At 36.5% G+C, this 22,924-nt stretch overlaps 3 protein-coding genes across 3 annotated transcripts in view; 2 read left to right on the top strand and 1 right to left on the bottom strand.

The window, feature by feature from the left end:
* The window catches only part of LOC103032795 (uncharacterized), a 249,132-nt gene that overhangs the window by 70,462 nt on the left and 155,746 nt on the right, over positions 1–22,924 (top strand). The gene's annotated exons all lie outside the window — the stretch shown is intronic.
* On the top strand, positions 225–5,625 carry cavin4b (caveolae associated protein 4b). Its single transcript, XM_007255881.4, has 2 exons — positions 225–772; positions 4,679–5,625. Exons 1-2 carry the CDS (start codon positions 410–412, stop codon positions 5,264–5,266), a joined length of 951 nt encoding a protein of 316 aa, XP_007255943.3. The 5' UTR covers positions 225–409; the 3' UTR covers positions 5,267–5,625.
* The window catches only part of dnah5l (dynein, axonemal, heavy chain 5 like), a 70,738-nt gene continuing 55,257 nt past the window's right edge, over positions 7,444–22,924 (bottom strand). The window contains exons 65-79 of the mRNA XM_049479960.1: positions 22,390–22,545; positions 21,168–21,350; positions 20,200–20,370; positions 18,707–19,085; positions 17,165–17,436; positions 14,897–15,061; positions 14,000–14,267; positions 13,246–13,367; positions 12,980–13,135; positions 11,845–12,036; positions 11,249–11,437; positions 10,522–10,654; positions 10,231–10,439; positions 9,233–9,454; positions 7,444–8,584 (exon numbers count right to left, since the gene is read on the bottom strand). Coding sequence (XP_049335917.1) covers positions 8,369–8,584; positions 9,233–9,454; positions 10,231–10,439; positions 10,522–10,654; positions 11,249–11,437; positions 11,845–12,036; positions 12,980–13,135; positions 13,246–13,367; positions 14,000–14,267; positions 14,897–15,061; positions 17,165–17,436; positions 18,707–19,085; positions 20,200–20,370; positions 21,168–21,350; positions 22,390–22,545 — 3,033 coding nt within the window. The 3' untranslated portion in view covers positions 7,444–8,368. The remainder of the gene's footprint in view (positions 8,585–9,232; positions 9,455–10,230; positions 10,440–10,521; positions 10,655–11,248; positions 11,438–11,844; positions 12,037–12,979; positions 13,136–13,245; positions 13,368–13,999; positions 14,268–14,896; positions 15,062–17,164; positions 17,437–18,706; positions 19,086–20,199; positions 20,371–21,167; positions 21,351–22,389; positions 22,546–22,924) is intronic.

The raw sequence follows: 22,924 nt of genomic DNA, 5'->3' as shown, positions 1-22,924 counted from the left end.
TTATATTCCAGAGCTTTTATGATTTTTTTTTCCAGAGCTATATATATATATATAATTTGGGAAAGCACCAGTTTATTTGCATGGGCTGGCAGGGATTTACATCATAGCAGCTACATGCACGTCTTAAAATGTCAAAGTGTCATCTTTCAGAGGGATAAATATAACTGAATTCATGTGGCACCTCCTCTCTCTCTCCCTCTCTCTCTCTCTCTCTCTCTCTCTCTCTCACTCTTTGCTCTCTGCCCTTTCATGAGCTTCAGTCCATCACTGAAGGTCCAGCTGGAGGAAGAGCTCAGTGCTGAAGCTGATGAGTCCAGCTCTCTCCAGTCTACCCTGAACTTCACGCTCTGCTCTCCAGCGTCTCACCCCTCCAGGCAGGACCTCAGGCTGAACTCCAGCAGGGAGAAGGATGGCTGAGAAACAGACAGTAGGTGCGGCAGATGAGCCCAGCGCGCTGAACATCCTGGCTCTGCTGGAGCGCGTGTCCGGGATCATAGATAATGTTCAGGCGTGTCAGCAGCGCATGGAGGAGCGGCAGCTGGAGCTGGAGAACAGCGTGAAGAGCATCCAGGCCGACGTGCTGAAGCTGACCAAGGAGCACACCACCACCAGCAGCGCCGTGGACAAACTGCTGGAGAAAACGCGCAAAGTCAGCTGCCACATCAAGGACGTGCGCGTGCGCGTGGAAAAGCAGAACACGCGCGTGAAAAAAGTGGAAGAAACGCAGGCTGAGCTTCTGACCAAGAACAAGTACCGGGTGGTGATCTACCAGGTGAGCCTGGAAAAGGCCTTCAAATGTCCTATAATAAACCTTTAACTTGTCCAGGCTGAATTTAGACATTTACAATTTACAATCATACATTTAAAACAGTTATAAAACTACATCAATTACAAGTATACATTTATTTTATAGTAAAAGTAAAATCTGCACGTCAAAAAAGTGGAAAAAACACGATTCTAACTTCTAATCAAGAACAACGAACAAAAAGTACCCGGTGGTAATCTATCAGGCGAGCCTGGAAAGGCCTTTAATTCTTTTCTATTAAACCTTTCATTTGTGCTAGCAAATAAAATAAAAGCTAAAAGCAAAATCTACATGTCAAAAAAGTGAAAGAAACGCAGGCTGAGCTTCTGACCAAGAACAAGTACTGGGTGGTGATCTACCAGGTAAGCCTAGAAAGGTCTTCAAAGTTTACTACACTGTTATAAAACTACAGAAATTACAATTATACATTTAAAACAGAAAACGACACCAATTATAAATTTGATTTATAAAATTAAAAGCTAAATGCAAGATCTGCATGTCAAAAAACTGGAAGAAACACAATTTGAACTTCTAACCAAGAACAGTGAAGAACAAGTACCAGGTGGTGATCAATCAAGTGAGCCTGGAAAGGCCTTCAAATGTAACTTATTAAACCTTTAATTTGGCCTGGCACAATATATCCAGGCCACACAATTATAAAACTACAGCAATTACAATTCTACATTTAAAACAGTTATAAAACTACAGAAATTACAATTCTATGTTTCAAACAGTTTTAAAATTACAGCAATTACAATTCTACATTTAAAACATTATAAAACTTAAAGCTAAAGACAATGACCCTAAACTACACACAAAAAAAAAAAAGAATTGTAAAAGAAACACCAGTGGTGATTTTTCAGGTGAGCTTAAATTTTTTCTTATTAAACCTTTAATTTAGCCATAATTTAGCCAGGCCACACAGTTATACATTTTTACAATTTCTAAAATTAAAAGATAAAAGCAAAATCCAAATGTCAAAAAGCAAAAAAAACAACAACACAATTTTAACTTCTAAAAGCAGTGTCATAAATAAAAGTGTTCAGTTTTAGAATTTCCTGTATAGTGAGGTACTGTTTTTTTTTTATTAATTTTTTTTTGCTGTTGTATATTGCAATCAAGTATTAAGTACTACTTGTTGTCTATAACAAGTCTGCATCATTTTTATATTTTAAATAATTAATTCTTTAATTAATTTATCAATTTTATAAATTAATACAATGTGACCTAGGTATAAACCTCTAATAATGCTAGTTATTCTGATTATTTATAGCTTTAAGAGACATTTGGACATATATAAAACTAGAGTATAGATTTAATGCATATAAAGTTAAAATATAAAGACAGCAAATAAAGACAGCAAAAGAGGAAGAGCATGTTTCTTTACTCGTCTGCTTTGGTGCACTGAGAGAGAAAACACCAAGAATTGTTGTTGTTGTCCTACTAATTTGCACAGTTATTTTTAATTATTACATAATATGAAAGCATTGATTTGCATCACTTATATTCTCATACTGTGCTGGATTATTTTGTATTCTGCTACTAAACATTTACTACAATAAATAGAATAGTAATAATAAGAGTAATATTTCTCTGGAAAGTGAGGAATTGTCTTTTCTAGTTAATGATATTGACAGCTGCTTCTATATTAGCGGAGCTGCTAGTCATGGCTTCTCGCATGCGACAGCTGACATACTTCCACAGGGTTATTCTGAGCGCTTACTCTGTGAAGACTCATGTCCTAATATAGTATTATTGACTTTAATACTGAGTGACTCACAAAAAGTACAGAATTACAAAAACCAGTCATTCTGGATTAATGTGTTTAGTACTATTCATATGTTTGATTGAAAAGTAATGGTGCAACAGACAATTAAAGAGCTCAAATATATCATAAGCTATATAGAGAACCTCAGCATGATGCATCTGCAGCTTCTAAGACCATATAGATCATTATGAGCTATTCTGATGTCCATGTATTCAGAAATGTCTAATGTGCACACCCTCTACCGTTCACTAGAAATAAAGATTATTTAAGATGAATAAAAAAAAGTATTTATTTGTATACAGCTCTGGAAAAAATTAAGAGAGCACTTAATTTTTGCACCAGGAGTAAAGACATAAAGTTATCCAAAAGCAGTGTGTAAGACTGGTGGAGGAGAACATGATGCCAAGATGCATGAAAAAAACTTTATGAATATGAACTTTGTTGTTTTCTTTGCATTATTTGAGGTCTGAAAGATCTGTATCTTTTTGTTATTTCAGTCATTTCTCATTTTCTGTAAATAAATGAGAAATAAATAAATGAGAATATTTTTATTTGGAATTTGGGAGAAATGTTGTCTGTAGTTTATAGAATAAAACAACAATGTTCATTTTACTCAAACATAAACCTATAAATAGCAAAATCAGAGAAACTGATTCAGAAACTGTAGTTCCAGAGCAGTGTGTATATAAAATATATATAATTTGAGACATATATGTTTATATATTAAGCAAAATAAATCTGCCAATAGGGTGAGCCGAATTCTTAAAATAAGCTTTAAAAGTCTGAAAAGTTAGACTTAATTCAACTTAAAAAAACACTTTCTGTGCTTGTTTTGAGTTTAAATGACTTAAATTAATTAGAAAACCTTAAGTAAGACTGATTAAGATGATTATTTGTAAAATAAGCAAAATAATCGTACATTAACTCAATGCTTAGTAACACAAAAAAGTTTTTTTCCAATAGTGGTATATTAGTTAATACTAAGATATACACCATAAGACCACCATATGTATCACAGCTTAATAAATAGTCTTTCTTTTCATATTTTGGGTGAAATCTAGGGAAAATATTGACTCATTCTTTGCTCTGAAAAGACTTTAGAGTCGTGTGTGATCTGTGAGTTATCTTGGTGCACGGCTCAGTGAGAGGGTCTTTAGTCTATTATAGAAGTTGAGGTGTGTAAAGGGTCATTATCCTGCTGTAAACATCATCCTTTATTCTATGTCTTCAGCTGTTTTACAGATACTGTCATGTTTCCTAAATTTGCTGGTAACTGAACTCATTGTTTCCTAAGCCACTGGCTGCAGCACAACCCCAAAGCATGAACCATCCACCCCCATGCTTAACAGTTGGAATGGTGTTCTTTACTTTAAATTACATTGAATTCTGCTCATTTGGGAACCTGATGCTGGAGTAAAAGTAATGAGGGCACATGAAACCTTGCAGGAAGTTCGTATTTGAGCAGCTGTTACAGAACATTAGAACACACAATTAGTGCATCAACACCTTCGAGTCTGCTACCAACACTGCCACCATTTCTTTCAAATGATCTACAGCTTAAAAAATGATGAGTTTCTTTGATTTTACTGAATTAAAAACCTCTGGAATATAATCAAGAGGAAGATTGATGATCACGAACCATCAAACCACCAAACTGAACTGCTTAAAGTAAAGGCATAAAAATATCCCAAAGCAGTGTGTGTAACTCTGTGTTTAAGTAACTATAGGTTTAAATAGGATCTCCGGTGAATTTGAAGTTTTATAGAGACTCTAAGATTCTAGGGCAGTGGCTGAACTGCACTTAGCAGGGCATTATTACACATGTAAAAATGTCTTTATTTTAAAACGTTTCTAACTGTTGTTCGCCTCGCTGCCTCCTGGTGTCGTAGGGATGTAAGCAGTGATGTTCACTCCTTCACCGGACTAAAGCAGTGTTATACTGGATCACCAGAGCATACACATAGCATTTATTCATACTAGAGACACAACTAGACATTTTAAAGTGAATAAAAAACGATGGAATGAGACCTTTTAAAGAGTAAAAAGCTTTTCAAATCAGTTTTCACACCTTTGCTAATCATAAAAACGTTCTTTTCTCCTCACAGGGTGATCAGGAGCTCCCAGCAGTTCAAGCTCCGAAAGCTCCACCAAAAGAGGAAGCGGGGGCCGGAGCTTCTGCAGACCCGGACGCTCCCGAAGCTCCGCTGCCGGACTCTGATGAGGAGTACATGGTGGTGGAGGAGGCGGATTCTGCAGCTACGAAGCTGAAGAAGACCGGGCTGAGGCGCATCGAGAGCCTGAAGAACACCTTCTCCCGAGAGAACATGAGCAAGACCAAGGAGAACCTGGGCCTGAAGGTCAACAAGCTGGGCGAGCGAATCGTGACAACCGAGAGGCGCGAGAAGATCCGGCAGTCCGGGGAGCGCCTGAAGCAGTCCGGAGAGCGCCTGAAGGAGACCATCACCAAGACCGTCCCGGCTAAACTCAACCTGAAGAAGGAGAGGACTGTGGCCGAAGGTCAGGAGGGCGCCGAGGGGACCGCGGAGACCGAGGCGCCTGTACCGCCGCCCAAGGGCCGCAAACCCAGCCCGGACGTGGCGTACGCCGAGCCCACGCTGAAGCAGGGAGGAGCCGAGGAGGGGAAAGCTGAGGAGACGGAGGTGCCCATGTTTGATATGAAGCAGCTCTCCTAAAAACAGAGTATCGGTGAAATCAGAGGAGCGGAAATGGATTTAAGAACGTTCACCTCCTGGTGAGAGATTGAGAAGAGAAGAATGGAGGAGTTGAAGCAGCACGAGGGAGGTCGTGAAAATGGGCCAGTCGGAGATCTAGTGACAAAAAAAGAGGACTGGGGCAGCTGTGCAAGAAGGTCTTTAATCCTGGGAGGTTTTACTCGTAAATGATGGAATACGGAAAGTCCTGTAGTACAAACAGGGGTTGGACAATGAAACAGAAACACCTGGTTTTAGAGCACAATAATTGATTGTGGTGACGGACAGTTCTGGTGGAAACAGGAGAGTTGAGGTGCACATTGAATTCTGTCGTGATTTGAGCAGCCGCTTCAGACAGCTTCCTCTTACAGCGTCCACAGTTAATCCTGTTGGATGTGGTTGGTTCTTCTTGGTGGTATGCTGACATTACCCTGGATACCGTGGCTCTTGATGCATCACAAAGACTTGCTGTCTTGGTCACAGATGCTCCAGCAAGACGTGCACCAACAATTTGTCCTCTTTTGAACTCTGGTATGTCCCCCATAATGTTGTGTGCATTGTGTACAATATTTAGAGCAGAACTGTGCTCTTACCCTGCTAATTGAACCTTCACTCTCTGCTCTTACTGGTGCAATAATGTGCAATTAATGAAGATTGAACACCAGGCTGCTCCAATTTAGACATGAAACCTAAAATCCCACACTAAAATGATGACAGGTGTTTCAGTTTCATTGTCCAACCCCTCTATATACGGAATTACACTGAATTTTTTTAACTTGTGTATTTTCTTTTATTTTATCTTTTTTCTTTTTTCTACATTTCTTATGGACTCAGACACTTGGATGGGGGATGAATGTAAATGAATAACAGGAAGTGATAGCTTTCTAACATACAGTAATATTATATTTAACATATTATTCTAATATGATGACGTGTTTTTTTTGCATGTAAAATCTGAAATGTGTTTCTGCGATGCTGCAGTACCGTTAGTTAGTAGCGGTGTGAAATGGGTGACTTTGGGTGTATTTTTTATTAAAACATGATAAAAAAAGTTATTATTATAATAATTTTTTATCACGTTTTAATGAATACACCCAAAGTCCATTTCACACCGGAGTTCTCCTTTAAATAAAATAAATAAAAAAATAGCTGAATCTGCTGATCTGTCATAAATCTCCTGTAAGAAAAAAGTTTTTTGTACTACAAGGTGAAGGTGCATGAAGAAATATTTTTATTTATTTTATTATTGTATCATCTACTCTTCTGTTCAATGGACAGCAAAGACAAAAGGATTTTGTATGCTAACTTTTTATTCATGTTTTATTCTCTTCTATTCTATGTTCTGTTTATCTATTTAGAATAATAATTATATTAATGATAATATATAGGTTGTAATGAAGTGCATGCTTTAGGTTTTGACTGTAGAAGTATTTACACGGTGCTGCTAATTGTTTGACCTCACTCTAAATGGGTTTGCACTAAAGGAATTTGTATATTTTATTATATATTTTAAGTCTCACCTTTAAGATCAGTTATCAGTTATGTCCTCTGTTCATTTCCGTTACTGAAAAACAATAAAATTATAATAATGCTTGTATAATGGCACTTTGTATAATGATATTTTTTAATATGTAACTTATCTGAATGAAATGAATGCAAAATACGGACAGATGGATCAATCCGTATCCATATTAAATGGATATATTAAATTAGAGAATGTGCACAAATACGGACAAAATGCTGCATCCATACCTGTAGTCGTATTAATGCAGAATATGGACAGAAAAAAATTAATGTCTGTAGTCTGTCTGTGTTCGGATCCATATTTAATGTTGATAAATAAGTAAATAAATAAATATAGTCTTTCTGAGAGTGTGCACATTAATGCAGGATGGAGACAGAAGCCTATGTCTGTATTTTATGTAAATATGTTGTAATTATCTGTAATTATGTTGAGCATACATTAACCTATCAGAGGTTTTGCCCAAAAAGACGCAAAATAAATGCAAAGTACGGACAGACAGCTCAATCCGTATCCACGTTAAATGTTGAGCATAAACGAAACTTTCAGAGAACGTGCACAAATACGGACAAAATAAAACCAGAATACGGACTGAAGCTGAATCCATATCCATATTTGTATTTAATGTTTAGCATAAATATGCCTTTTTAGGGAATGTGTACAAATACCGACAAAGTAAAACCAGAATAGGGACAGAAGACTCTGTCCGTAATGTTGTGTGTACAAATACGGACAAAATAAAAAACAGGATACGGATAGAATGCTGCATCTATAATCATATTTAATGTTGAGCATAAACAAGCTTTTTAGAGAAAAACAGTGCAAAAATACAGAAGGAATTAACACAGAGTATCCATAACCAGCATTAATTACCCTTAAAAGTGGAAATATAACTATGAGAAACTAATTGAGCTTTTAAAATTTTAGTTTATTAATGTAGCCTATAAGCATGTGTGGTTGCTAATAACATACTACTAGCATTTTCCCATCACCAGAGAACATATACAGCTCTAGAAAAATAAGAAAACACTTAAAAATCATGAGTTTCTTTGAGTTTACCAAATTGTTACCAAAACCAAGATCCAAAAGCAGTGTGTAAGACTGGTGGAGGAGAACATGATGCCAAGATTCACGAAAACTGTGAAAAAAAAATGAACTAGACTAGAAAACATTTTACCTTACAGCATCAAAATATATGGAAACCCTGCAACTAAAAACACTTAAAAATTATGTGCACTCTACTCTAGCGCTGGGGGGTATGGCCAAAAATGTCATTGGCCAAAAGGCCATTATTTTTTTAGATTCTGAAAGTTACTAATTAAAAATTGGCTTTTATATAGATTTGTGACTTATTGTACTGTTAGAAGTATATATAATAAAAAAAAACTACGGCTTTAAATTAAGGCTTTGATTACTTTAGGGTGTAATTCGTGCCACAAAATTATACACTATCATATATATATATGAATCAGACTGCATTATTTAAAAAAAACAGCTGAATAACAATGCAGTTAAACAATAGACCTTAAAAAGAGATACGCCTTTAACAACTATTGTTACTGTTATTTACAGTCACACAGTAGGGCTAACCCCCTCAGGGTCCAGTGGTCGGGGTTCTGGACGGTACGGAGGAAGAGGGTGAAGATGAAGGTGAGGTCGGTGCGTCGGGGCTTCCTGTACACCGGGCAGGGATACAGACTGACTCCCTGAGGACGCTTAGGATCTGTCGCACTGCTCACAGCGTACACGTGCACAACCGGCAGAGGGGTGAACAGCACCTGCCGACCAATCAAAAGAAGGAAGTTAAAAACACCAGAAAAATCAGCTAAATCGCCTAAAAGCATCAGAATACAGTGGCTTCCATTAGTGTTCAACCCCCTTGAACTTTTTTCACATTTGGTCAACTTTCAACCACAAACCTAAAAAATGCATTTTTGAGATTTTATAGTAAGTAATAGACCAGCAAAACGTAGATTTGTTTTCTTGACACTGTTCCATAAAAGCTGGATTTGTGGAGGTCAGGACTTATAGTTGTGAGCTGTGGATCTCTGCAGCTCCTCCAGAGTGACCATGGGTCTCTTGGCTGCTTCTCTGAGCAGTGCTTCTCTACTGGCTGGATCTGTCAGTTCAGTTTGGGTGGATCATGGCCGTGTTTTGGTAGGTTTGTAGAAACTATTATAAAATATTTTTTTCAGGTTCATTGTTTTTTGGATGATGGATTTTGGAACAGAGCTTCTTGGGATGATTAAAGCTTGGGATTTTCTTTTTTTTTTCATTTGTTTGAATTTTATTTATGTGTTTCAGAGTAAAGGGGGCTGAATACTTGGTTTGTTTGTCCATCACTTAAAATCCTAAATACATATTAAAATACATTTAAGCTGTAAAAAAGTTCCAGGGGTATGAATACTCTGTTTACTGTGACGCACTTTAGGAAGAGACTCTAAAATCTTGCAGTTTCTCTTGTCCCACCCGGCACCATCTAAGAAGAGGCCATAAATATAAACTCCTCCCACGTCTCCTGTTGGAGGTCCGGTCACGTCCTCCCTCATCATTCGCGTCACATCGTTCAGAAGCACCACCGTGTCCAGAGTCCAACCTTTCGCTAGGTTCATGCGTGTGGTCTCCTGACGCATGGCTGTTAAAAAACCCTTAAAAACAAAAAAATAGTCACATTTTAAATGTATGAATTGAATAGTTAAAGTTCATCAAAACTCAGAAAAATGTTATTCTAACGTATAGCTAACGTCAGCTTTTAAGCTTCATAGAAAAAATATTGTCACATACATGTTGTTTTCACAGTGGACAAATAGCTATTTTATTAAATGCGAGGAGACGAAACTCAGAGATGAGCGTCTGGACGGGACTAAAATTACCGGAGGAGCACGAAAACGAGTCCAGAGAAAAACAGGAGATAATTCAGCCTGTAATTTATTTATCAGTGGACGTCTGAGAAAAACACCTACATGATCGTTCTGGATGGGAATAAAATCACAGAGGATTAAAAAAAACCCATAAAAGAGAGAGAAAATTACCCCAAAACCGCCTGAGAAACTAATCCCGTCCAGATAGAGCTTAAGCAAACAAAAAGATACATGGCACACAAAGGAGCTTACAAAGGAGGATGAGAAACACCTGGGACCAGTAACAAGGGGGCGGGGTTACAAAAAAGACACAAGGTGACAACACTAAAAGACTAGGGTGGGGCTAATGCAGAGACAGGACATGTGCTTAAAGAGGAAAAAACACAAGACAGACCCAGGCTAAGGTGTGACACATATCAAGGTCACCAAAGGTTATAGAGGTGATGTATTGGCCATATATTTTTTATTAGGTCAATATGAATTATCGTAACAATCGCGCCTATAAAGTATTATAATTTAAATTAGATTTTTTATAACTGGATAAATCTATAAATCAGACCCACCTGAGGATTGAAAAATCCCGTGAGCCAGAACTGATGGGGTCGTCCGTTAAACGTCCAGCTGTGGAACTGCTGATTTCTCTCCAGCAGTTCAGTAAACCAGAATCCAAGAGTGGCCGAGTCCCACGAACTTCTCTGCCACAGTTTTGGAACTCGAGCGTCGTACACGCTGTCCAGAGCGTCCCGAAGATCCTCCGACATGATTATAGTCCCTGTTAACAACAGAACAACTTGTTTTAATGAAATAATCCAGAAACTCCTGGTCTGGGTGAGAGAAATCAGGGTAAAGCTCACCATCAATAGCCAGTTTGAGGTCGGTCAGAGTGCTGCGCACACAGCCAATGATGTTCTGCATCCTGTCGAGCTCCTGCCGCAGAAATATGGTCATTGGTTGGACCAGTCCCATCTTCTGCAGATGGGTCCTTACCTACATGATAGCATAAAAAAATGAGTCAGTAATAAAAGAGCAAGAAGACTAGATTCAATACCAGGCAGAGATGAACTGGAAACAAGTGGTATTTATACTAGTGGGAGCAGGTGTGTGCAATTAGAAGCTCGGCGAGCCAGAACGCCAAAGAGTCACATGATCAGCAATGTCCGGGAGGTCTGGCGTAGGTGCATGCTGGGACTTGGAGTTTTTGCCATGTGTACTAGAGGACTGACACCAAGTTTACCATGTTTAATATGCTGGGCATGCAGAGGGTTACTTTTAGTACCAGATCCTGAGTAGAGAGTGCAGTAACACCACTGATTTACTACAATATAATTATGGCTTTGGATATTGATATTTTTTAATCCATTTTCAAAGCTGTTAACCAATGAATTGCAAAGAATTTCACTATTTTTGCCAAACTATAATGACATTTTTTTCAGTTTTTAGATCATTCTGCACTTTTTTTACACTGAATTTTGTACCATTTCCAGTTACTGACTGGACCTAAAAACCTTAAATGGTAAAGAAAAAGGGAAAAATAAGGTATACAATGATCTCTTCTCAACCATACAGCACACAAAGTCCTACCTCATGAGCTACATAGTCTGGAGGAAGCTTCTCCAGCATCTCATTGGCTAAACGTAAAACTGTGGATTCTCGGGTCTCATCTCCGCCTCCACTGCTGTCCTTCGGCTGGATGTTGATGATGGTGCTCAGAATCTCACTGGCCATATTAGTCTGACAGGAGATGTCAGCGTTAGGATGGAGGCCCAGTACCTGTTATATTAAACAAATGTGGAGAAATCAGTGAATCAAATAAGACAATAAATGCATGAACCATCACTTTTATTGTATCTGTTACTTAGTACACCAGTGATGACTTTCTTCTTTAGGAGAATAAAATATGTATACATGAGTCTGCATTTACAGTCTGCCAGGTCTTTCTCTGAGTCCTAGAGCCACACCACGACGAGTTTCTCTTCACAGATGGAAATTAGATCCCACTTTTTGGCCAGGGCAGCAGGTCTGGCTCTCCAATGAGAGAAACCTGAGTCTTGTTTTATCCTGTTTATTCCTCCCACTGGCTCACTCAGTTCAGTGACACAGCAAATTTACACTCTCCTCAAAACCAGCTTTCTATCACTTTTAAAACCGTTGTGAAACACATATTAAAGCTCTGTTACCTCGGGGGTGTCGACCAGTGGCAGAGCGTCGATGTGAGAGTGGTACTCCGGTAGGGTTTTGGCGTTTGGTATCGTGTATCCTCTGTAGAAGCAGAACTTCTCCCCAAACATGTTCTCACTGAACCAAATCCGAGTGAAGGTGTTCAGCAGACGCTTGTCCATGTCGTCAGTGACTCGCCCTCCGTACTGAACCTGGAACAGGTAACTCAGCATAAATATTTACTATATTCATTATATATAAGTATGTATATATATATATATATATATATATATATATATATATATATATATATATATGTCACTATGATCGGGAGATTATAATGTTTTAGTGTCTGTGGTGCCAAGAGGTCCAGCAGACTAAAGCGACTATGCCACTATGATCAGGAGATCGCTGGCTCAAATCCCGGTCATGCAGCTTGCCATCAGCTGCTTGAGCCCTGAGAGAGTACAATTGTCCCTGCTCTCTCTGGGTGGGTACAGTACAGTAGATGGAGCTCTCTCTTTCCCCTCATCACTCCTAGGGTGATGTTGATCAGCACAAGGCTGCGTCTGTGAGCTGATGTATTAGAACCGAGTCGCTGCGCTTTCCTCCGAGCGTTAGCAGTGTTTGAGAGGAGGCGGAGCCTTACTTTTCATGTGTATATTATGAATTATATACTTATTCTTGTATTCTTATGTATAATGTACTATTATGTATAAAAAGTCTAATGTATAAAAAATACAGAGGATGGTAAAGTTAATTTTAGAAGAATTTATCCAGATGAGCTAATGCTTAAGCTAATGCTAGAGCTAGTCAAGCTAGGAAACGTGTTTTTTGGCTTGTTTTGGTTACTGAGCATGCACAGATTTCCAAATCGAAGGGAGCTTTCACCTCTATGCACTGACTACTAACCATAGCTACTCATTATTACCATATCTAAACCTTTTTTACATAGGGAAGTGGGGCAAAATTAATGTTAAAGGTGATTTCGTTGAATAGGTCCTGTTTGAGTTTACCATGCCGGTAACTTAATTACTTAAGTTATAAAGCTAAATAATTGCAAAATACCTAATATAATTATATTTAATTATTTTTTTATTTAATTATATTTATATATATAAAATATATTTATATAACAGTCATTTCCAGCTGTACCTCTCCGAGCATGTAGCGCAGACAGTTCCAGTTCACGCCCAGCTTTACGTCCACGTCCTCCAGGTGATTCTGCACAAACTGCACACTGGAGGTGAAATCCGCCTGGTTAAACTCATAGGGGATGTTCCATCCCAGCGGCCCGAACTTACGCCTCTCCTTATTAACAGGAAAGAAGGAGAATAATGAAGAATAAAGAGGAATACGAGGCATATAAACAGACCAAAATGTAAATGACAGTTATTAAAAATGATTAGTATATATTGTACCTGAACAGTGGTGTGAAGGAAAGCCACAGCGAACAGGAGAGGTCTCCACTGGGGCATGTTGGTGATCTCTAGCTGATCCTGAGTTATACTGCTGTAGGTTCTCCTCAGACCAGCTTTTATACCTTCACACCATTTCAGACATCACACACAGAGACACGGAATTAGATAGAAAACTAGGTATTTATAGTCAGAGTTCATATCGTCGCTGTCCAATGAAAAACATGTATCTCTAAAACAGCAACTTTACAGGAGAGAGAAAAAACCTTGTAAAATTTCAATGGAAGTCAATGTAAAAAGAGTTTATTTCAGGTCACTTTGAAGAGTTTCTATTGGTCCGTTCATCAAGAAATTTTGGAACAGTGTAAAGGACAGTTTGTCTGTTTAAATTATGAAGTAAACTAATAATCGACAAAAATGGAGATAAGTGTTTTTCATTGGACATCAACTAAATAGTTATAAAAGGTTAAATATTAAAATAAAATTTAAAAATTCACATATTCTAAAAACAACTTATTCAGTTTAACTTCAACATCATGTATATGTGCCACATTGGATGGAGACATCACTAATTTGGAGGAAAGTGCAGCGACTCTCAGCGGTTCTGATACATCAGCTCACAGATGCAACCTTCTGCTGATCCACATCACCCTAGGAGTGATGAGGGGAAAGAAGAGCGCCATCTACTATAACTCAGAGAGAAACAGCAAGGACAACTGCTGATTCAAACCAGCAATGTCCTGATCACACTGCGTACCTTGAGGAGGCTCGTTGGTGAACTTGACTGAGGACTGGAGGAAGTTGATGGGGAATTTAGGATGGACCTCTGTCGTCACCCAGACTCTAAAGCTCTCAGCGATGTTCTCTGAGGTGTTGATGGTCTCCAGAAGCTCATCTAGGAAATCCAGACCGAGGTGGCAGTTCTGCAGCAGCAGCCAACCGCCATCCGCCATGCTCTGAGCCAGCAGCCTCCTCGCGTGCACCTCCTGCCCCTGCCCCATAGAGATGGGCCTACAGGGGAAGCCCTGTAGAAAGAATTAGAAGACTTAGAACAATGCTGGTGGTTGTTGTTGTTGCAAAAAATAATAACTAGATACACGGGTTGGACAATGAAACTGAAACACTTGGTTTTAGAGCACAATAATTGATTGTGGTGACGGACAGTTCTGGTGGAAACAGGAGAGTTGAGGTGCACATTGAATTCTGTCGTGACAATCCGGGTTAGCACCCGATCATCCCTTTCAGACAGCTTCCTCTTACAGCGTCCACAGTTAATCCTGTTGGATGTGGTTGGTCCTTCTTGGTGGTATCTCGCTGACATTACCCTGGATACCGTGGCTCTTGAAGCATCACAAAGACTTGCTGTCTTGGTCACAGATGTTCCAGCAAGACGTGCACCAACAATTTGTCCTCTTTTGAACTCTGGTATATCTCCCATAATGTTGTGTGCATTGTAATATTTAGAACAGAACTGTGCTCTTACCCTGCTAATTGAACCTTCACACTCTGCTCTTACTGGTGCAATAATGTGCAATTAATGAAGATTGAACACCAGGCTGCTCCAATTTAGCCATGAAACCTAAAATCCCACACTAAAATGATGACAGGTGTTTCAGATTAATTCTCCAACCCCTGTATATATATGATGAAGTACCTTTGATTTTGCGAGTCTCTCTATGTTCTCTGTAGGATCTGAACCCATAGACAGAAAGCAGGTCATTGGGGTCCTCTTGTCATTTTCTGTGCACATAGAATCCATATCCAGAATCACCCCCTCCGCATATCTCTGTCCTATAGACTCTGTGATGTAATGCCGAGCCTGTCAGAGGATTACAACCAATGAGAACTGAATAAATATATAAACATATTATGTTTATTTATTAATGCATACAAGTGAAATCTGTAATTAATCAGATCAACAAAATGCATTGTGCCCATAGTGTGCACTGTAAACACTTCTATTCTTAGTGTGTTACACTATATACATAACATGTTACACTAAATTAATAATTGCCAAATATTGTGAAAACTGAACTAGCAGAGTCTGACCAGTATAATAACTAAATAAACATTAAGTTTGACATTTTAACAACCGAGTCTGACAGACTGAGACAGAGACACCGGTTTAAAAGCTGCAGGTCAGTGTAACGGCTCCGAGTCTTAATTTAGCACAGGCACTAAAATAGCCTGCTGAGCTAATGATGGGTGATGGAGAGAAAACAGGTGTGTCAGAGCTGTAGTTAATCTGCAGCTTAAAACTATGGAGACACTGTGAGCATGATCTCTACGTATCTGTGTATCTGTGTATCTGAAACAGGAGACGAGAGTGTTGTGAAATCAGTATCTTAATAGTTTAATATGAAATGTGCCTACATGACACTTTTACTGTGTTAAGAACAGTGAACTTTATGTGCTTTTTTTTAGCTAGCCCAATTTTATTCATTGATTTTGTCCTTCTGACAAAATGTTTTATTCAGAAACAGTTTGCAACCCCTCTACTGTGAGATAACAATCCAAATTTAGTCAATCGTTTTTTTTTTAATGCTATACAGTCCAATAAACAGGGTTTAAAGGAGAACTCTGTTGTAAAATAGACTTGGGTTGTAGTGATACATGATAACGAGTACAAACTTTTGCTGAATTTCCCACCTTCATTCACCCTCAGCATTCCCAAATACAGCACTTTTAGCCGATGCTCCCAACTAACAGGCTTACAATGCTTACAATATTGATGGGGGCATAGAGTTACCCATGCAAAAAATCACTGTTTTACACCATTAGTAAACTTAAAGTAGTTTAATACTTCATTGATAGAATTCAGAGAGCCCTGATATTTAAAATGAGGCACTGAGAGATTTAAAAGTGCACAGATAGATTATTAAAAACTTCAGGTAGTTTAGTAAAAAAAGGGTTCGGGTTTGGGATCCAATTGCAAAATGAATTCAGTGCAAATGTATGAATATCATACATGTTTTATAATAGTTTTAATAAACTATCTGAAGGTATTGTGTGTATAAACAGCACATAAATGTGCACTAAACTTAATTCACTTTGCTTTTTTTGGCCAGAAGAATAAGTTTAGTTGCAGTGCTGTTTAGAAGAAAGACAAAAATATAAATGTAAAGTATAAATGGTAAAATATTTTAACTCATATTATGGCTCATTGGTCATGGTTATTGAGATACACATTTTTATTAGTTATGCATTTAAATCAATGAGAAAAAAGCAATGCCTGGCTGAATTGCGGGCTCTTTTGCCATTCACAGGTGAGTATTATAGGCCTGTAGCTTGCTGCTAACTCCAGATAGCACTGCTGGAGCAGCATTAGCATTATCTGCTAGCTGCGCTAAGCGCTAGTTAGCTCTTTTGCTGGTCAGAGTCAGCCAGAGTTAAGTATATTCTAATATCTCCCTGGCGAACTAGTGCAAATGTGGAGATCTAAATTTACTGTACATAAACAGAAGAGCTTTACTCACCCAAATAAACAGTTTTCAGAATATGAATCTGTGTAGATTAACATCCAGTACTTGTATGACTTAAAAAATATATTGAGCCTTTTAATCTGATGAGCCTTATATAAGAAAATAGACGTTTATTAACTCCTTATAATTCTTGCGAAATAATGTGAAAAATACGGTACTCTGCCACTCAAGAGCTTTAGAACTAACAGGTCGACTTTGCAAATAGACACTGGAAAAATGTTAATAATGTAATAATATGTACGTATATAGACACTGCTGTTTTAAATTTTTGGGTATATTCTGGTTATGTATTACCAGTACATCTGGTTGTAATGACCCACCAAATTATTAAAACTCCTTTTAATGTCTATAATTTATAGCAAGGGTCTGATCATCTAGAAAATCAGTAAAATGATGAATTAGATATACTATAAAGCTCATAGTAGCTCTTTTAATCTCACCTGAGCGATGGTGCGATCGGGACACCAGCTCCGGATCAGCAGGAGTTTATGGAAGGCGCCGAGGAGACTCTCATATCCATCAGGGAGAGGAGCTTCCTCCGGAGCCGCTTCATCAAACCAGGACTTCCAGCCGCGGTCGTTCTGAGAGACCTGAGACGGGAGTCTGGAGAACGGGTGCAGACTGGACAGGTGAACCAGGTTCAGCCAGGTCATATCCAGAATCCAGCGTCTCGGTTTCGGCTCCACTGAGTTCAGATCGAGAGAAGCTCCACCTGACCGGAAAAGTGCAAAAAAACTTATTCCATCTCTATAAATGATTTATTTATTTACTCTTTTTACTTTTCTAATTTTATGTTTTACCTTTTAGCCTTTTAATTCATTTTGTATACTTTTTTTTAATTTTAGTTCCATCATTTACCTTTTTTAAAATGTTGGTGTTATTTTTATCCTCCATTTCTTTAATTGTGCTTATATTTTATTATTCTAATTATTTATTTCTTTATTGTATTGCTTTACATTTTAGCTTGTCTGCACATCCTTGTATTCTGAATTATTTTATTTCTTCTTAATTAAATCTTATATTGTATGCTTGTTTTTATTTAATTTCAAATCGTTTATTTTATTTAAAATCACATTGTATTTTTTAAATAGTTAATCAACATTTTATTGCATGAAATAAAAGTACTTAATCACCAACAACCTCCTTGCCTCAGTAAGAGCGTTTAAGATGGGTCATGGTTGGGTCTTCCAGCATGACAATGACCCTGAAAAAACAGCCAAGGCAACCAAAGAGTTGCTTCTTGAAAGATCTGGAGATGATCTGTATATTAGGGGCTCTGCAGTGTCTCTGCAAACTTGGTCAAGAACTACAGGAAACAGGACCTCTGTAATTGTAAAAAAAAATACAGTTTTTGTACCAAATATTAAGTTATGTTTTTATATTGTATCAAATGCTTATTTCATGCAAACGAAAATGCAAATTAAATATTTAATCCTTTAAGACTAGTGATGGAAAAAAAAATTAAGAATGCAGTTTTCTGTCTGTAATGCACAAAAAGGAAGACTCTAATATTCTAATATAAATTATTTTTTAAATAAAAACTTTAAATTTAATTAACTAAAATAAGTAACTGTTTTTTATGTCTATTGGATTGGAAGCCTGTGCTTAACGTTTTAGATATTTTAGATCATTTTAGATTTGATATCGACCTTTTTGTTTACAAACCATCACTAAACCCTTAAACAAACATGATAAAATAGTGTTCTTAATTACGTATAATTAGTAAAAATGAGCTCTTTAAATTTGCCTTGGCTCTAAGTAGGCGGGGCTAAGCTATTGTTTCATTGGCTTATAAACTTATAGTCTATTCTGTTTAACAAAAATAAAAAAAATCATGTCTATTGTAATGGACATAAAGTCTAAAAATAAAAATCATACAATGGGATTTTCTGGCTTTTTTTTTATTATTTCTCTCACAGTTGAAGTAAACCTACGCTAAAATAAAATAACAAAATAAAAGTCCTCTGTCGCTTTGCTCGTACCTTTAATAAGAGCCTGGAACTCAGGGTGAGAGATGTTCTTGGCCTGAAGGTCTATCTTCAGAGTCAGGAGGAGGGTGAAGAGGAACTTGTGGTCTTCGTACAGGCCTCGTACCGTATAGCGGAAAACCTCGTAGGTGAGAAAATCCATGATGTTAATCAGCCTTTTAGACGTAATCTGAGATTTAGGCGACTTTTCAATAGAACTGTCGAAAATCCCGAGGAACTGCCGGAGCGAAGTCTGATACATGACATTAACCAGACTCATCTCCACGATCAGGAAGTACAGGATGCTCCCCCGCGTCGCTACAGGACGATACTCCTCCCGGGCCTCATTAATCTTTATTTCAGTTTCTGCAGCGACCAGTAACTTCTCTCTCACCTTTAAATAGGAATAAAAATCATAAATCATCATTTAAATAGTATACAATTATATGAAACATTCGTCTGGCTCTGAACAGCATTTTTTCATACATAAATGTCAAATCCCCTTTTATCACTACAAAAAGTATTTTTATACATTATATGTTTATACAAATATCTATCTATAACATCAATATAAAAAAGTATATTTCATATTTTTTAAAATGTCATTCAAGTTAAACACTAAAATAAATCCCTTTTTTCACTACAAAAAGTATTTTTGTTATACGTTTATACAAATATCTATCTATAACATCAAGATAAAAAAGTATATTTCATATTTTCGTAATATATTTCATATTTTTGAAATGTAATTCAAGATAAACAATAAAATAAATCCCCTTATCACTACAAAAAGTATTTTTATTATACATTTATACAGATATATATATATATATATATATATATATATATATATATATATATATATATATATATCAAGATAAAAATGTATATTTCATATTTTTGTATATGCCAAAAACTGGATTATACAGTACATTTTCCATAACATCAACAGAACATTTCTTCAGTCCTTAACTAAATTCTTCCATTAAAGTACAGTTAATGTCTTTCTTATTATATATATTTTCATAATTTCCTCCTCTTTTCATTACAAAAATGCTTCATACTGCAGAAACAATCTGTAAAAAGGGAAATTTCAGTTAAAATTCAGGCAAAATAAAAATATACCATAAAACACACTGAACTTTAAAATAAGTTTTATTTAGTTCTTTTAAACGATCAATTTTGTTCTTTACATTTTAATTTACTAATCATATTTGTAATCTCACATATTCATATTTTCACTATTGAATATTATATTGTTAGCATGTGTCTAGATTTTGTTTTTTAGATAACAGAGCTTTTCTATCAGTGTAATTCTTATTTAATCAAGGTGAGGTATTGAAATTAATCATAATTAGATCATTTTTACATAAGCAAAGTATACTCTTCATTAGCTCTGGCTTGAAACATATTATTATGACTATCAACATGCCCACCTGTTATGTTCTTAAGCAGTTTTTTTATTTTTTTTAATAGGTAAAATGTGGACATGGAGGACTCAGACTCACCTCTTCTGCTGTGCTTTTAGTGACTCTGAGCACCTCGATCAGACTCTCATCCTCCACCAGTGATCCCTGAGTGCTGGTGAGTCTGTAGAGCAGGTTATCCTCCAGCTCCTGCATCTTACGCTTGTTGGACGTGACCTCCGCTAACATCTTCACTCTCTCCGACTCCAGTTCCTTACAGGAGGAACAACACGCTTTATTTCATCTGGATCTCGTCTTATAGATGTATACATTTCTAAACATATGTATCCTGAACAAAATACAGCTGTTTGTGCTCTGCAGTGTGTCACCTATAGGAAAAGACTCTGAAGATTGACAGTTGTCAGGGTTTTAATCAGTCTGTGGAGCTCCTGTGTTATTTGTGCGAATAACACATCAGTGTTTATATGCTTTACCCAGTAATTCAGAGCGAAGAAACAAATGGTTAGAATTAGTCTATGAAGGAAAAACACCACCAGCAAAGTAGAAGTGAGATAGGGAGGTGTTTAGATGTTTAGAACAGCTGTATTTACACTAGTTAAAGTAAAAAGATTTGTACTTTCTGGATCTGGAATACCCACCTCTGTGTGTAACTACAGGTTTAAATAGGATCTCCGGTGGATTTGGTGTTTTACAGAGACTCTAAGACTAGGTCAGTATAGGCTGAACTGCGCTTAGCAGGGCATTATTACACATGTTATAAAGTAACATATGACATTGTAAAGACTGTTATTAGTGTTAAAATGTCTTTATTTTAAAACGTTACGTCACAGTGCTGTTAGCCAATCAGATGCGATCAGATGATTGCATGTATAAATATTCATGAGCAAGAGTGGAAATCCCCCTCACTCCTCCACCGGACTAAAGCAGTGTTATACTGGATCACTATACTGGTCATACTCGAGAGCAAAACTAGACATTTTAAAATGAATAAAAAACAATGAAATGAGTGATTCATAAAATTAAAAGTAATATTAATAATTTGTTCCCACCTGTTTCTCTGTGAGGATGACGCGGCCGAGCAGCTGATCCTCCAGACCTTTAACTGTGACGGTAAAATCCACGATGGCCGTTTTTGCACTGACCTCAGGACTGTAGGCTGGGTTGGCCATTTTAGTGGTTATGTAGAGAGTGAATTCCTTCATTACATCCACCTCCTTATCCCCCACTTTAACCTACAATAAATAAAAAATATTATCCTGCATTAAAATACATCAACAAAGACATCCTCATAATTCTAGAACAATAAGGAAATTATCTGTTATTTTATAATATATTCTAAATATTAAGATTATTATCTGTCAGCTGTTAATTCATCATTTTTCCCCCTGAAACGTATATTAACCCTTTAAACTTCGCTCCACTGTTTGATTAAACACATTTGAGTCTCTATATTTTATTAAACTTATATTTTTTCAACCTAATCAACATGATTAATCATCATTTCTTTCAGTAGTATGACTTTTTAGTTCTCACCTGTAAATCACTTATCACTTCATATATGTGGATTGATTTTAGTGGATTTTTTTTAAGTAAACCTATTCTTACTATAATTTTTAGCACTGTTTAAAATTCTTTAATAAATGGAATATTTTTTTATTTAACTTTCTGGTACATACCGTTCATTAGTATTACTTTCAATTTCCATTTGATACAAAACTGGGTTCTTTAAAAAAAATTATTTTATTACTGCCCCAAACAAAGAAACAAACAAAAAATATGACAAAATATTTGATTGTTTTTTTCCAGTGTGTATATTAAATAGTTAACATTGCTGAAGTTTTTAACACATTAATTCCAATGGGTTTCTAGAGTTGACCTGATTATTTTTTTATTTAAAGTGTTTTTTTTTTTGTTAAAAAATTCTTTTTTTGTGCCGAATTGTAAATTCTATACATTTGTTAAAAAAAAAAAATATCACAAAAAAATATTATTATGTAAATACACACTCATCTTTAAAAAACATTACTTGCACCCAGAAAGAAGTGTCAGACTGCAATATTATTTATAAATAAAACAATAGGTTACCAGAAACAATAAATTATTTTAAAAAAATAGACACAATAATAAAAAGTATTGTGTAATGCATGTGTAACGGAGATCCTAGTTGAGAATCCTAGTAGAGTGCTTTTATTTTGACATTCTGTATCTTTAAGAGTGATTTTAAGGAATTTAATAAATCTATGAAATCTATGAAATAAACAGTTGTTTTACTTTATATGTGGATCCAGATCTGATGAAGTTCTTCTCTAAAATATTATCCAGAACAGGATCCAGCTCTTCCCCGACATCTTCAATCAGGAGCGGCTTCCCCAGAGATAAGCAGTCCTCGATATGAGCTCGGAAATACTTGTGGTTTAAGGAAGTAACCTGTTAAAACAAAGGCAAATATTATTTATGTGAAATTTACAAAGTTAACTTTTACAAAATATTTTAATGGATCCACTGTTATACGTTTTATCACGCAGCTTTTCAGCTTGGTTATAAACACGTTAGCAGCTCATGTGACATACTTGGCGCACACAAAATACCTTTTACATACAAAATACATTTTATTATTAAGTTCAATATTGTATATTGATCTGATTACAAAAGTAAAATATGTCATTAAAAAACATTAATAAAAACTACTTAAAACACTGAAAAATAGCTTTTGTTACTTACCCTCATGCTATTAGCGTAGCCACAATTTAGCCCTTTTTCATGTTTTTGCTAATTTTGTTCTAAAAATTAATTCCTGTTCCTTTCA

This window comes from Astyanax mexicanus, chromosome 6, assembly GCF_023375975.1.
Source record: "Astyanax mexicanus isolate ESR-SI-001 chromosome 6, AstMex3_surface, whole genome shotgun sequence".
Lineage (NCBI taxonomy): Eukaryota > Metazoa > Chordata > Actinopteri > Characiformes > Acestrorhamphidae > Astyanax > Astyanax mexicanus.
Note: the sequence above shows the minus strand (reverse complement) of the source record. Positions and strands in the feature narration are given on the sequence as shown.

Excerpts from the sequence above, each read along its gene's own strand:
- cavin4b (XM_007255881.4), top strand. The coding sequence starts at position 410 with ATGGCTGAGAAACAGACAGTAGGTGCGGCAGATGAGCCCAGCGCGCTG. Across the intron at positions 773-4,678 it reads ACCGGGTGGTGATCTACCAG|GGTGATCAGGAGCTCCCAGC; the intron begins GTGAGCCTGGAA and ends TTCTCCTCACAG.